This window comes from Triturus cristatus, chromosome 4_1 (genome assembly GCF_964204655.1).
Source record: "Triturus cristatus chromosome 4_1, aTriCri1.1, whole genome shotgun sequence".
NCBI lineage: Eukaryota > Metazoa > Chordata > Amphibia > Caudata > Salamandridae > Triturus > Triturus cristatus.
The window spans coordinates 890,285,630-890,300,293 of NC_140585.1; the positions used below are offsets into that span (position 1 = coordinate 890,285,630).

The following is a 14,664-nucleotide window of genomic DNA, read 5'->3' on the forward strand; positions in this document are numbered from 1 at the left end:
AAAAACATGGGTCCGGGCCCTGGCCCTCTGTCCTTCGCATGTCAGCCCATCAGAGCTGCTCTCTGTGGGCTTCACATACTATCACTCTTTTTTAGCTTCACACTATATGGGGATGCCAATTGGATCAAGCACAGGCAGGAGATCGCCAGGTGGTTTAATGCGCAGCTAGCACCCGCTCAAGCCACACACCACCCTGGCGGCCGTGTCACAACTGCAACAGTTGCAGTGGAAGACGCAGTCCTCCACCCGCCCCTCCCCCCTCGGTTTTAAGTGCACAGTGCAGGACAAGGGTTTGAATCAGATTTCGTAAAGAGCACAGTGCAACTAGATATCACGTTTTGGTGGCTGTTTCTTGGTGTGTAGAAAAGCAGATATAGTAAGAGAAAGGCAGTAAACGGCTATAAGGCGCTAGTGTACTGTGCATCCTCTTCGATAAACTTTTGTATGTCCTCTGAGATGACGTTTACCCCATGTGATCAGAACTTAGTGCCTATATAGGCAACCCTCCCCACCTTTGCAGAACCTAGCATGCAATTGGAATAAATAAATCACACAACACAATTTTGTAGGGAAAAGTTTGCTGCAGGTTTATGCCATACAAAAGTATGCCAACGTGGTGGGTTAATTTACAGGCGATCCAAGGGCTGGCAGCGGTGACCGACCTATGCTGCCCTCACCGACTGAAGAGCCCAATTGCACCATGGCCAATCCAATCAGTGCTTCCAGTTATGAGGGGATTCCCCCCCTTGAATACCGTGAACCCCTGGTCCACTACTTTACTCACGCCCTTTTAAGGGCGGAGCGTTGCAAGGCAAGCCCCCAAGTGATGGCGTGTCCAGAGCCAAAGAGGGCGCCAGATGGGTGTGTGCAGGTATAAATACCTCGCCCCTACCCACTGCGCGCCGCAAGTGATGCGACCGGCGCTCCAGGATGGGGGACTCCTCCCTGGGGTCCCCTCAACTAGAGGGGTGGCAGTGTGCCTAATGTGGCACTAAGGTGGCCGCACTTTTGAGGCTGCCTGCGTGAGCCGTGGCAGCCTCATTCCATACTCCTAATACTGCCATTTTCAGTGAGCACCAAGTCAGCGGTCAAAATCGGCCTTGTGCCTGTTACTCAGCTCACAGGGTGCGCTGTGTGAAAGGTATCCCGTTCCATACACTGACACGACTAGTCGAATTGTGCTTTATAAACAAAAGTAATACCACTTCTATGTAATGAACAAACCAATTAATAATTAAATAAACAGACCAACCGGCGCCTTTGGGCATTTGTTTGCACTCTACAAGTCGATTATTCATTCATTCATTCCATTTGTACCTGGGATCCTGGACTTCTTGCTCCATTCTCCAGTCTCGTGCTTTGCAGAGCAGGTTACCTCTGTCCCGTTTGCGCAGCCGCTGGTGTTCAGTCGGGCTCTGTGCATCGTATTGTAGGTTCCATCGGGGTTCTTTATTGGGTTTGTGTAGTCATCCAGATCCTGGGATCCTCCACACGTTGAGGCCAATGTGACATCTATAGAGTCTGGATAGAACTCACTCACTGCACACAGCACCACTGCCAGGGGGGACTTATCAGCAGGAGACAGTGATAGCCGGACACGTGGGGGCGCTGCAGAGAAGAGCAAATGATGAAACCTTTAATATAATCATACCATTGTCTTTTCATGGAGCGCTAACCTCAAACTAAAGATATTATTAATATTTACATTTTAATTGGTATAGGAAGGTCAATGATGTACATTTTATAATCCTGAGACGGATAAAATAGTGTAGGAACCCTACTAGAATTTGAAATTATGACTTTTAAGTCACACATAGCTTTTGTCCACATGTGTTCAACCCACTGAGCTACCTTATAAACTGCAATTGGCATATATTTCATACTTTTTCGGCTATTGACTATATATATATATATATATATTCACTGAAAAAAACATAGGTTTCAGGCCTGAAATAGTTAGGAATTGGCATTTAAAAAACCTTAGAAATTCACTGAAAAAAACAATAGGTTTTAGGGGTGTTCTAGTTAGCTGGACATTTCACTCGAACGGAACCATTGAAATTCCTCCGATATAGTTAGTTGTACTAACTACATCTCGCGCGCCCGCAATCCACTGCTGATGATGTCACATATTACATCATTCATGACATGGTCAGCGACATCACTGATGACATCTCAAATGACATCACTGATGACATCATCCAGTGAATGTGGTTTGGTTCGTTATTTAAATATGTATTATATATATATATAGCAATTTGCATTGAAGAATGAGTGGATATATATATGTAAATATATGGATAGAGGATTTAGTAGCAGTGTGATTGACTGTTTACTTGACTAATCTATAGTGTCTCACTAAATATATTGGATATTGACTAAACTGTGTGAATATCTGTATCACTTTGTCAGTTGTTGTGTAAACTGCTGCACCAATTGGTTACTAGCTACGTGAAAGTCTATATTAGTTATTGATTAGTTAACTGAGTATTTGTATGGGAGAGTGAACGTGTGTGTGGTTCGGTGGGGGGTGTGTGACAGACCAAAGATGTGTGAATAGTTGATTCAGTAGGTATATGAAGTTAAAACTACATGTTATAACGTGTTTGGGTGAGGGAATATCTTTATGGGTGTGGTGATGAGCAAATATATGTCTCAATGGTACATATCCAACAAACTAGAAAAATAAAAGCCAGTGTATGTGTCAGTTGTTGTATAGAAATAAGTATAAATAAGAGTCAGTGATTGTATGAGTGACTGTATGGATAACTGTATACTTGTAATAGGGATTTTATAACACACTAAGGTGTAGATTCCGATCCTGGAATAACCGGGTACGAACCGTCGGTCGGAGCGTTTTCTCCGTCCGACTCGTACCCGGTAAAAAAACCCTACGAACTTGCAAGTACGATTCGTACGGAAACACCATTTCCGTACGAATCGTAAAAAACACCGACCGAGGAAAAAATACATACCAATGTGATCCGGGACAGCACCGACGTGACGTCGGGACGCATTCAGGCTGCGTTTCACGAACCAGGAAGTACGATTCATACCCACAGCAGTCCGGATGGCAATATTTTTCCGGCACCCAAAAAGTGCCGGAAAAGCTAAGTACGCCGCGATGCGAGCGGAATAGGGGGCCAGATACGTGCCGTACCCCCCCAGCCACCCGTATGTACGTGCCGAACACCCCCCCAGCCCCCGTATGTACGCGTTGTACCCCCAGCCCCCCCCCACGGAAGGACGCACCGTACCCCCACCGTGTATGTACGGAGCGTACTCCCACCCCTGTATGTACGGAGCGTACCCCCACCCCTGTATGTATGGAGCGTACCCCCACCCCCGTATGTACGGAGCATACCCCCACCCCGTATGTACGAAGTGTACTCCCACCCCCGTATGTACGGAGCGTACCCCCACCCCCGTATGTACGGAGCATACCCCCACCCTCGTATGTACGGTGCGGAACCCCAGCGCTACGTGGGGTTGGGGGTACGCTCCATACATACGGGGGTGGGGGTACGCTCCATACATACGGGGGTGGGGTGGGGGTACGCTCCGTACATACGGGGGTGGGGGTACGCTCCTACATGCGGGGGTGGGGGTACGCTCCGTACATACGGGGGTGGGGGTACGCTCCGTACATACGGGGGTGGGGGTACGGCGCGTCCTTCCGCGGCGGCTGGGGGTACAGCGCGTCCTTCAGCGGCCTGGGGGGGTGTTCGGCACATACATACGGGGGCTGGGGGTGTGTTCGTAACGTACATATGGGGGGCTGGGGGGGTGTTCGGAGCGTATGCAGGCACATGTCTCCATGGTTGCTATTGAAGTTCGCTCCGTACGGTGTTTTTTCCATACGGTTGGACAATCGGACGCACGGGACGGATCGTACTTGCGCGCTCGGACAGTTTTCCGATTCGTACGTAAAATCGTCCGGGGACGTGTCGGACACTTTTTCCGACGGAGGAAGTGTGGGGGAATTTTCCCAATGGACTTTTTCCCATACGAATCATACTTGCCAGTTTGTACGGTACTTGTACGATTCGTACGGAAAAAAATCCGGATACGATTCGTACGGGGAAATTTTTTCCAGGATCGGAATCGGCACCTTAGTATGAGCTATTATATATATGAATAGATGAAGTGGTGTTTTTATAAGTGTATAGCTAAGTAAAAGTAAGTATGATCCATTGTTTGCATAAGTGAGTAGGATGACTTCATAAATGATTAGGATGTGTGCTGGTGTGTAATGTCGATATAGGTGTATAAGTTTATTTGTTACTGTTCTATTGATCATTGACAGCATGTATGAGTGAATCTATAGGTAAGTGATTAGATGTGTCTATAGATCTAGGAATCACTGAGTGGGTATTTAGAAACTTGTATTGGTGTGTCAATGGTTTTAAATCTGGCACTCTGTATTTTACAGTGAGTGAGGAAAGGTTATATTAGTGTATGATGAGGTGTATCTGATTGTCACGTGGATGATGTCATCAGTGATGTCCTTTGAGATGTCATCAGTGATGTCACTGACCATGTCATGAATGATGTAATATGTGACATCATCAGCAGTGGATTGCGGGCGCGCGAGATGTAGTTAGTATAGCTAACTATATCGGAGGAATTTCAATGGTTTTGTTCAAGTGAAATGTCCAGCTAACCATAACACCCCTAAAACCTATTGTTTTTTCAGTGAATTTCAAAGGTTTTTTAAATGCTAATTCCTAACTATATCAGGCCTGAAACCTACGGTTTTTTCAGTGAATTTCAAAGGTTTTTTAAATGCTAATTCCTAACTATATCAGGCCTGAAACCTATGCTTTTTTCAGTGAATTTCAAAGGTTTTTTTAAATGCTAATTCCTAACTATATCAGGCCTGAAACCTATGGTTTTTTCAGTGAATTTCAAAGGTTTTGTAAATGACAATTTTTAATGTATTAATTGTTATACTGATTTTTTTTATACTGATTTACTACATTTTTTAAACTTTATTTTTTAGATTTTTTTTAATTACATTATAATTACATTATACATTACAATACAAAATATACTTTCTCAGAATAAATTACTTTAGTTTAAATACTTTGCAAATAGGCAATAGACTTTTAAGTACAGTAGTTACAGTTGTTGCAAGGGGCAACACCGTTTTAAACACAATGCAACATTGAGCTCAATGTGAATTTCTAGTCAAATGCAATTAGTTACTTTATAGATTACTCTTCTAACTACAGGACTGGATCCTAGATTCAGTCCTTGGACATCTCCTGTAAACAGTTGAGTAAAAGCGTTTTGGTTACAGTAGTGATTTTTAAGGAATATTATTGTATTTTAAAAGTTGACACTTAGAAATTGTTTCACATAGAATCACCAATGTTATCCTATGGCAGAAAATTCACTTAGCAGGTAAGTAGTGTTATTGTTACTTTTTCTTACTCAGTGTTGGATCCTGGATCCAGCACTGGTGAATCTCCTGTAAACAGTTGAATGAATGTGTTTAAGTCATACAGACAATTCTTTAGGAATATTTTTAGTTTGTGAAAATAGACACTTAGAAACTTTTCTGCTGGAAACCACACAATGGATTCCTATGGAAGGAAATACAAGTTACTGGTAAGTACGTAGAAGTACTTTTCAGGGTCAGTGCTGGGCTAAAAGATGCAGCCCTGGGTTCTCTCCTGATAACAGGTGAGTAAATCGGAATTCATAGTTCGGCTGATTTTAGAGGAATATTTGCACAATTGTGAAGGAAGGGGGCGGGGCCTGAGGTGATATGTGTGCAAACACGCCCTGTGGCGCGTCTTAAGTTGTGGAATTAATTCCTCCTCAATCCTGAGGTCTCCTGGGGCCAACTAGTCCACCAGGTACCTCCAGTATGCGCCAGGGAGCTGGGTTGCAGAGAGGTGTTCAGAGGCCACACCCCTTTTTACAACACTCTACAACGCAACTCCTTGGCGCTTACTGGAGGTACCTGGTGGACTAGTTGGCCAACTTTTTTCCTCTTTTTATGGAGGGGGGCTGCGTAGCCCTCCTCCTCTGGCCACTTAAGGCCCCGGAGAACCCATCCCCCGGGGCCGGCGATTGTTTTTTTTATTAATTTTTTTTTTCTTTAATGGAGAGAGGGGACTGTGGGGGGTTCACAATACCCCACGGTCCCAGCCGGCTCCCCGCCTCCTGCGGGAGCCAGCATTGCTTTTCCACATGGGGAGCAGCTAATATGCTGCTCCCCATGTGGAAAAGCAATCGCCTTTGCTTCATTGAAGCGAGAGCAGGTTTCCCTGCTCTCGCTTCAATGAAGCAAAGCAGTTTGCAATGGCAGGGTGGGAGCCGCGAGGTGTCCCGGGGTGGGCACCCCGGGACACTGCAGGAGCCGGCCCTGGTGGGGTGGCAGTCCTCAGGGCCTGTACAAGGCTCCAGGAAGGCGCCCTCCCGCATTTTAATGTTGCCCCGGAGGTGGCGATCCCCGGGGCGGGGGGGCCTGAGAGCCCCCTCACCTATTTTAAAGTTGCCCCGGGGGTGGCGGTCCCCGGGGCGGTCCCCGGGGCTGGGAGGGCCTGAGAGCCCCCCACCTCTTTTAAAGTTGCCCGGGGGGGGTGGCGGTCCCCGGGGCTGGGGGGGCCTGAGAGCCCCCCCACCCATTTTAAACAAGCCCTGGGGGGTGGCAGTCCCCGGGCTCGGGGGGCCTGAGAGCCCCCCACCCATTTTTAAGAAGCTCCAAGGGGTGGCGGTCCACAGGGTGCGGGGGGCCATGAGGCCACACCCCTTTTTACAACACTCTACAACGCAACTCCTTGGCGTTTACTGGAGGTACCTGGGGGACTAATTGGCCAACTTTTTTCCTCTTTTTATGGAGGGGGGCTGCGTAGCCCCCCTCCTCTGGCCACTTAAGGCCCCGGAGAACCCATCCCCCGGGGCCGGCCATTGTTTTTGTTATTAATTTTTTTTTTCTTTAATGGGGAGGGGGGACCGTGGGGGGTTCACAATACCCCACGGTCCCAGCCGGCTCCCCACCTCCTGCGGGAGCCAGCATTGCTTTTCCACATGGGGAGCAGCTAATATGCTGCTCCCCATGTGGAAAAGCAATCGCCTTTGCTTCATTGAAGCGAGAGCAGGTTTCCCTGCTCTCACTTCAATGAAGCAAAGCAGTTTGCAATGGCAGGGTGGGAGCCGCAAGGTGTCCCGGGGTGGGCACCCCGGGACACTGCAGGAGCCGGCCCTGGTGGGGTGGCAGTCCTCAGGGCCTGTACAAGGTTCCAGGAAGGCGCCCTCCCACATTTTAATGTTGCCCCGGAGGTGGCGATCCCTGGGGCTGGGGGGGCCTGAGAGCCCCCTCACCTATTTTAAAGTTGCCCCGGGGGTGGCGGTCCCCGGGGCGGTCCCCGGGGCTGGGAGGGCCTGAGAGCCCCCCCACCTCTTTTAAAGTTGCCCGGGGGGGTGGCGGTCCCCGGGGCTGGGGGGGCCTGAGAGCCCCCCCACCCATTTTAAACAAGCCCCGGGGGGTGGCAGTCCCCGGGCTCGGGGGCCTGAGAGCCCCCCCACCCATTTTTAAGAAGCTCCAAGGGGTTGCGGTCCACAGGGTGCGGGGGGCCATGAGGCCCCCGCCTATTTTATGTTAGTGCCCCGGGGGTGGCGGTCCCCGGGGCAGTGTGGGGGGATTGGGACCCCCCACACCTCCTTTTTCAATATGCCCCTGGGATTTGGGCCCCTGGGGGCAAATTAGCATATGCAGGAAATATGCTATTTTTTTTTCTATCGGCAGGATGCGCGCATCCAGCGTGCATCCTCCCGTTTAAAACAAATTGTTTTTGGCCTTGGGGGTCCTTGTGGGACCCCCTGAGCAGGCCTAGGGGGTCAGGGTGTTTCTACCCTGCCCCCTTTTCGCGTTTTGTGCCTTTTTTGGGGGGTTTCTTGTGCCTCGGTTCTACCGAGGCACTAGATGGCTGCCAACACTTCCTGATTCAGAGTGTTGGCAGCCAATTAAAATTCAGCTCATGATCGGGAGGGTGCGCGGGTCCTCCGAGGCCATAGATATATATGTACATTTAACTCTAATTTTCTCAGGAACTACTGAACAGATTTACACCATTTAAGCAAAAGGCATGAGTCTGAACTGAGGACTACCTCTTTGCCAAATTTGGTGTAATTCCGTTCAGCAGTTCGGGCTGTAGCTGTGGCTAAAGGTCCTATGGGAAAATGCATGGGGAAAACACGTTTTGGGACCCCCCTTTTTTCTCGACCCCCGCTTATCGCATCACCGTGAAACTTTCAGGATAGGAGCGGACCGGAGCTGGCCAACAGTTTGGAAAATTTTGCGAAGATTCGGCAATCGGCGCCAAAGTTATTCCAAATAGAATGTTGCAAATTTCCTATGGCAAATAGGTCCTAACTATATATAGGTAATAATATATATGTTGGCACCTGGTGTTTGAAGAAAATGAAATAAACATAAATTGAACTACCTTGCCGTGCTGTGGATTTCCTCTGTGCTGTGGATACTCTGGTGGGGGACGCTGCCGAGTTGCTTTGAAGATATATATATATAGAGAGAGAGAGAGAGATAAAGCACTGAATTAGAATATATTTATATTTATATATATATATATATATATAGAGAGAGAGTTAATGTAGTGTTGCGACTGAGGTGACAACACTGTGTACGGAGGTGAATGACTTGTAGTAAATTGAAGGTGGTGCTCAGAAATTAATAGCTAAAACTTTAGAATTTCTAAAGTCTGCACAGTTTAAGTTGGGTTTTATGAAAAGAATAATTAAAGTTTCCCGAACTATAACATATCTTTAACCTTTGGTTTTTTTTCATTATATTTAAATGTTTTTTATTTTTAAATAAAAACGTGTTTCAAATCGTAGTGCCGATTTTCATTTAGTTAAGTGTTGTTAAGTGCTGTGTCTTAGAGTATAGTGAAGGACAGTGTAGCACAGTCAAGTGTCATAGAGTTTAGTGTTTTAGAGTGGAATAGAGTGGAGCGGAGTAGAGAGGAGTGGCATTGCATATAGTGGAGTAAAATGTTATACAGTGGAGTGGCAACGTGTTATACAGTGAAGTGGCATAGTGTGTGGTATAGTGGAGTGGAGTATTGTAGAGTGGAGTGGTGTGTTGTACAGTGAAGTGACATGTACAATACAGTCGAGTGTCTTAGAGTGGAGTGTTGTCGACTGCAGTATCATGGAGTGGGGTATATTGTCTTACAGTGGCATAGTGTGGTGAAGAGTGTTGTACGATTTAGTTGCATAGAGTGGAGTACAGTTAAGTAAAGTTTTGTACAGATCAGTTGAATGTCATCCAGTAGAGTGGTGTAGAGAATCGTATAGTGTAGTGTCGTACACTGTAGTATCATAGAGTACAGTGGAAAGTGGTACAGTGTTGTGAAGTGTAGGAGAGTGTTGTAGAATGGAGTCCAGTGTCATATAGTGGAGTGGCGTGTTGTAGAGAGGAGTGGAGGTGCATGTGCTACAGTGTCATACAGGGTAATACAGTGGCATAGAGTGGATGAGTATAGCGTGGAGTAAAGAGTCATATAGTGGCATTAAGTGTAGTAGAATATTGTAGACTGGAATTGCATAGAGTATAGCCGGGTGTCTTTCAGTGGACCGGTGTACAGTGGAGTCCGAAAGAGAGGCGTAGAGTGGACTAAAGTATCGTACAGTGGAGTAGAGTGAAGTGGAGTTCAGTGGAGTGAAATGGGATGCAATGTAGTCAACTGTAATACAGGTGAGTATTATGTTGTATAATTGAGTGTCGTGGAGTGAAATGAAGTGGTCTGGTGAATCATACAATGTAGGAAAGTGTCACAGAGTGGAGTGTTGTGTGGTACTGTGGAGTGGAGTGGTGTGTTGTATAGTGTTGGAAGGTGTTGTGCAGTAGTGTACGGTTGAGTGGCATAGAGTGGAGTAGAGTCTGGTAGAATGGAGTGGTGTACAGTATAGTGTTGTAGAGTGTGGTTGTCAGAACTCCTTTCAGAGGGTCACAGGGCATGCAGGAGCTACTGGGCACAATTGTGGTGATTGAGACCTTTTGCTCCTGAGGTCTCGGGGCTCAAACTCCTATGGATCCTGCTCATCTGGCCAAGTGCCCCTTGTGCACTTGACTCTCAGTGGTAGTTGTAGTTGAGAAGTCAAGGGATGTACATACAGGTCAGTGAACATGACTCATAACTCAACGTGCACACAGTACGAACAATCAATCAATGTCCAGCCAAATACTTACTTTTATAAGAAAAAGTAACATTTTGTTTCTAATTCTAATTTCTAATTCTGCCTAGAAGATGACAAACCTTTGTGGACTCCACCTCCTCTTCTTGCAGTCTTTTTCCAGGCACCAAATGGGATTAAGGGTTTGGATATTTGAAGTTTTATGTTGGGGTTTTGCTTCTTTTGAAGTGGGGATTTCTCCTTTTCATCTTCCTTCATGAAAGAGGTCTGTCACTGCAGGAATGACTCAGAAGCTGATTGTCCACAACTAAATTCATATGAATGACCAGAGTTTACACCTTGATGATATGTGCATCAGAGGGTTAATCCCAGATCCCCAGTCCTACTCATTATGATTCTATTATGAGTTCCATCTGAGATGTGTCCAGGTCCCTTCCTTGTGATCCATCACTGAATCAAAAAGAGCAACCTTTTAAGATGTAAAGGGAGTCTCTTCCTTCCACCCAGTGGGTTCCCACCCAACTCACTAGAATGTAGCAATACACAAATATGTCTGGGGGGATTCCTCTATTCCTTATGTTTTTAATAGGCAGGCCTAGACTTCACAAAATGGAACCAAAAGTCCCCCAAACAATGTAACATTGCAGGCACATTTACTCAGTGTACTATCAGCACACTTACTGCACACTTACTGTTCAGCAATGATAGAAATGAGGTCTCTAGTTGGCAGTGGTTTGCACCCTGTCCAAGTAGAAACCCTCACTCTAGTCAGAGTAAGGGGATTACGAGATAAGATAACCCCTGCTCACCCTCTTCGTAGCTTGGCATGAGCAGTCAGGCTTATCTCAGAGGCAATGTGTAAGGCATTTGTACACACACGCACACAGTAATACAGAAAAAACACTACAAAATGAGTCCACACCATTTTAGGAAAATAGCCAATATTTATCTCAATAAAACAAGACCAAAAAGACAAAAAGCCAACATACATAAGTAAAGATACCACTTTTCAAAGGTTAAATCAGTTCAGCCTATAGAAATCTATGGATGTGTCACTTGTAGCGCAAAATACCTTGGATGTGTCAGGCGCAGTGGAGGTGAGGTACTGGAAGAGCAAAGTGATGCATCGGTTCCTTAATCCGAAGGTAGGTGATGCGTTGGTTCCTTACTGCCAGGTGAGGTGATGAGTCAGTTCCTTACTGCTGTGCAGGGAAGGTTATGCATCGGTTCCTTACTGTCAGGGTAGGTGATGCATTGGTTCCTCCCTGGAAGGGAAGGTGAATCATCGGTCTCCAGACACGCTGACTCAGTTCTTTACTGCTGGGCAACGTTGATGAAGAAATCGGCACCCAGGGATGATGCGTAGAAAATCCAGACATGCTGTGTCGATTCCACAGTGATGAAGCAGGCACTGTGTTGGAGTGGAGTGGTGCGTCGCACGGACTTCGTGATGCGGTGCTTGAAACTCACGGTGCGTAAAAGCATCAAGGGGTTTGGCCTTCGGTGGCTGGACGGGGCCGTATTAAACTAAGAGCAAGAAGTGTCCTAGCCATCATCTTTCAAATGCTGCTACATTAATGTAACAGACCATGAACCAACAATTCAATTGATATTGACTTGAGGCATTTATTTGCGGCTCATTTCTATGTACTGTACTCCACATTTGAATCATAGAAATGAGCAGCAAATACCTGCCTCAAGCCAACCTCAATTGAATTGTTGGTTCATAGTCTGTCAAATTAATGTAGCAGCAATTGAAAGGTGACGGCTAGGACACTTCTTGCTCTTAGTTGAAACTCACGGTGCGGCGGTTTTTCTGATGCACTGCGATGGAAAGCTGGGGCTTGCGGTGAAAGCCATGGTCGATGCACCGATCTGGAACCATGTTCTGGTGCTGGCAGAGTTGTTTGTAGCGATGTGCAATTAAGCAAAACCAAAGGAAATGATGGACGGAGTGTTAAACATTGTAAGCACTCGCCCCCAGTCAACTGATCTGGGTTCAATCCATCACCATTCTTTAGCCCACTCTGCCACCCCAGTTCAGACATGGCCATATGCAAATCAGTCTGACCCTGTGCCTCATGGGAACAGTCCAGCCCGAACTGCCAAGCCATGTCTTCCCTGGACCGGAAACAAGCTGCCTAGGACCGGTTTCTGGCATTTCAGCCGTCTTCAGCCAGGCTTGCTGGAATCCAGTGGCAAAGTGAGCAAGGGACTCACGTCTGAGCATACCCTGCCAACTTATGGCGAACAAAGCAAAACCAAAGGAAATGATGGACGGAGTGTTAAACATTGTAAGCACTCACCCCCAGGCAACTGATCTGGGTTTAATCCATCACCATTCTTTAGCCCACTCTGCCACCCCAGTTCAGACATGGCCAGAAACCGGTCCTAGGAAGCTTGTTTCCCTTTTCATGAGTTCAGTATAAAGCGTCTATTGTGCTGCAGCATCTCAGGCAGTGATTCCCCAGGACCCCAAAGGCACGGTGTCAGTCGTACCGGCTCCAGTGATGTGACAGTGTTTAGCGGTACAGCAAGTACCCACTCCTCGGGCACTCCTAAGTATGGATCCTGATCAGAGAAGTCGGGCCGCTCGTGATGAACTCATCAGCGCCCAGGGGCGCAGACTCTTCCTGTTTAGCATTATTGTTGGGCAGTTTCCAGTGATCGGAGCTGCCAGGAGCTGCCTGTGCAGGTAAGAGCGGTGGGGTGGTGGGGCGGGGTGTGTGGGGACTCAATAGACGACGAGGGAAAATTATTTATTTACTAGGGGTAATGCAGGGGTGCGTTGCATTCTTGTGAATATCGCGCATCCCTGTGTTTTGAAACTGTCGGAGTGCTGCGTTACCAATTTTGGCGTAACACCGGGCTCTGCCATTTTCATGTTAATATGCCCCTTAGGGTCTGATTCACAAAGGTAAATGTACGCGTTTGTGTAAGTTCATGACTGATTGCTATTCACAAAGGGATTTAAGAGTAGCATCTTCACAAGTGTGGAGTCTCCACACATAATAAAACCTATCTTTTTATTTGAGGAGACATGTTAAAATAATTTTAAACAATATATATCTTTTCCTGTTAATCTACGTAAAGTTAGCATTTGCTGCACCATTTTATTTATGGCAGCCATTTTAAGATGTAATTGAAACCTGTCTTTTGCCGTTTCCGAGAAACGGCCTTCTTTAGGTTATGTTACTTCATAGCTGAGTTCTGCTACACTAATGAATACACTGTTCTCAGTAACGCATACCTTTCTTGTTAGATGTAGGCCTTCTCCCACTTGTCTAGTGGCGGGCACAGGCAGAATGACCTTGAACAACAGATAATGTGTGCCTGGTCTTACCAATCAGCTGCATCTGCTTGGAAAATTCCATGGTGGGCGTGCTTTCACTGGTTTCGAAGTGTACATAATGTATTGCTGTGTTTGCTTATGTCAGTCCCTGTGCAGCACTCCTAAGTGACTGGACAGACCGGGCTCCACTCTGGGTGTGTTTGAATAAACAAGTATTGGTTTGTATTCTCTACTGTCTGACCGACTCTTCATTTAGTATGGAAGGCTGAGAGGTGGTTGTGAGTGACCCGGGTGATCCTATTTGGGCCATTTCCTTCAGTTGGCGCCTGAACAGGGACTCCTTTGGGTGAGTGACCCATCCCCTTCTGCGGACGGGGGGAGGTCAAAGTCATCGTCGGATCGGCATGACAGATCAGGGATCCCTGCACAAAGAGTTTCTGACACTTGCAGTTGCCCCTTCTGTCCCGCTGGACGGTGCTTCGACCAGTGGTCATCCCGACTGGAGTCCTGAACAGTGAAATCCGTGGATCTGACCGTTTGGTTTGAAGAGTCGGCAGTGGAGAATTAATTTGTTTGACCTGCGTATACCAGGTCAGTTTGTTTTGGTTCTTTGTGGATATTTTACAATTTGGGTTTGTATTTGGTATGGTCTAACGATTGTCCTTTGGATAAAAACAATTGCAATTGTTTTGCCAGGCATAAAACAGTGAACTTGTTTTCTTTGGAGAATGCCTGGAATCAGTAAGCTGTTTTCTATGGGTTGTTGTTTTTGTTCTACTGATGCTCAATTAGAAGAAATTCAGCCAGCGCCTTCAGAAGGCACTCAGAATTTTGATATGTATGTGAAACATGGTCTTGGCCCTATTATGTTTAGTACGTTCTGGCACTAATATACGAGGGACAATGCTGAGTTGCAGAGGCCACTGACTGGTAATTTTGATGGACAGAAGATTGAGTATTTACAAGAACAGTTATTTAATAGATGAAGTAGACAGTCTAAGTTTGATTCTCTTAGGACATGGCAGAAAGCAGTTAGGCAGAAGCAGTTGAAAGCTGAGAAGGAAGCTCGGAAGGGGAGAATGCAGACACTAACCCGAAAGCAGTTGCTTACGATAGGGAGAAATAGGAAAAAGGTGTTGAATGTGAAGATAGGAGGTTTCGATTGCAGATTGATAAATCTTATGTGGTTCAGGAAGAAGATG

At 46.6% G+C, this 14,664-nt stretch overlaps 1 protein-coding gene across 1 annotated transcript in view; it reads right to left on the reverse strand.

Annotated features, from left to right (window-relative positions):
• The window catches only part of LOC146855735 (uncharacterized), a 276,683-nt gene that overhangs the window by 191,414 nt on the left and 70,605 nt on the right, over positions 1 to 14,664 (reverse strand). Inside the window, exon 3 of the mRNA XM_085653647.1 lies at positions 1,318 to 1,608. Coding sequence (XP_085509773.1) covers positions 1,318 to 1,608 — 291 coding nt within the window. The remainder of the gene's footprint in view (positions 1 to 1,317; positions 1,609 to 14,664) is intronic.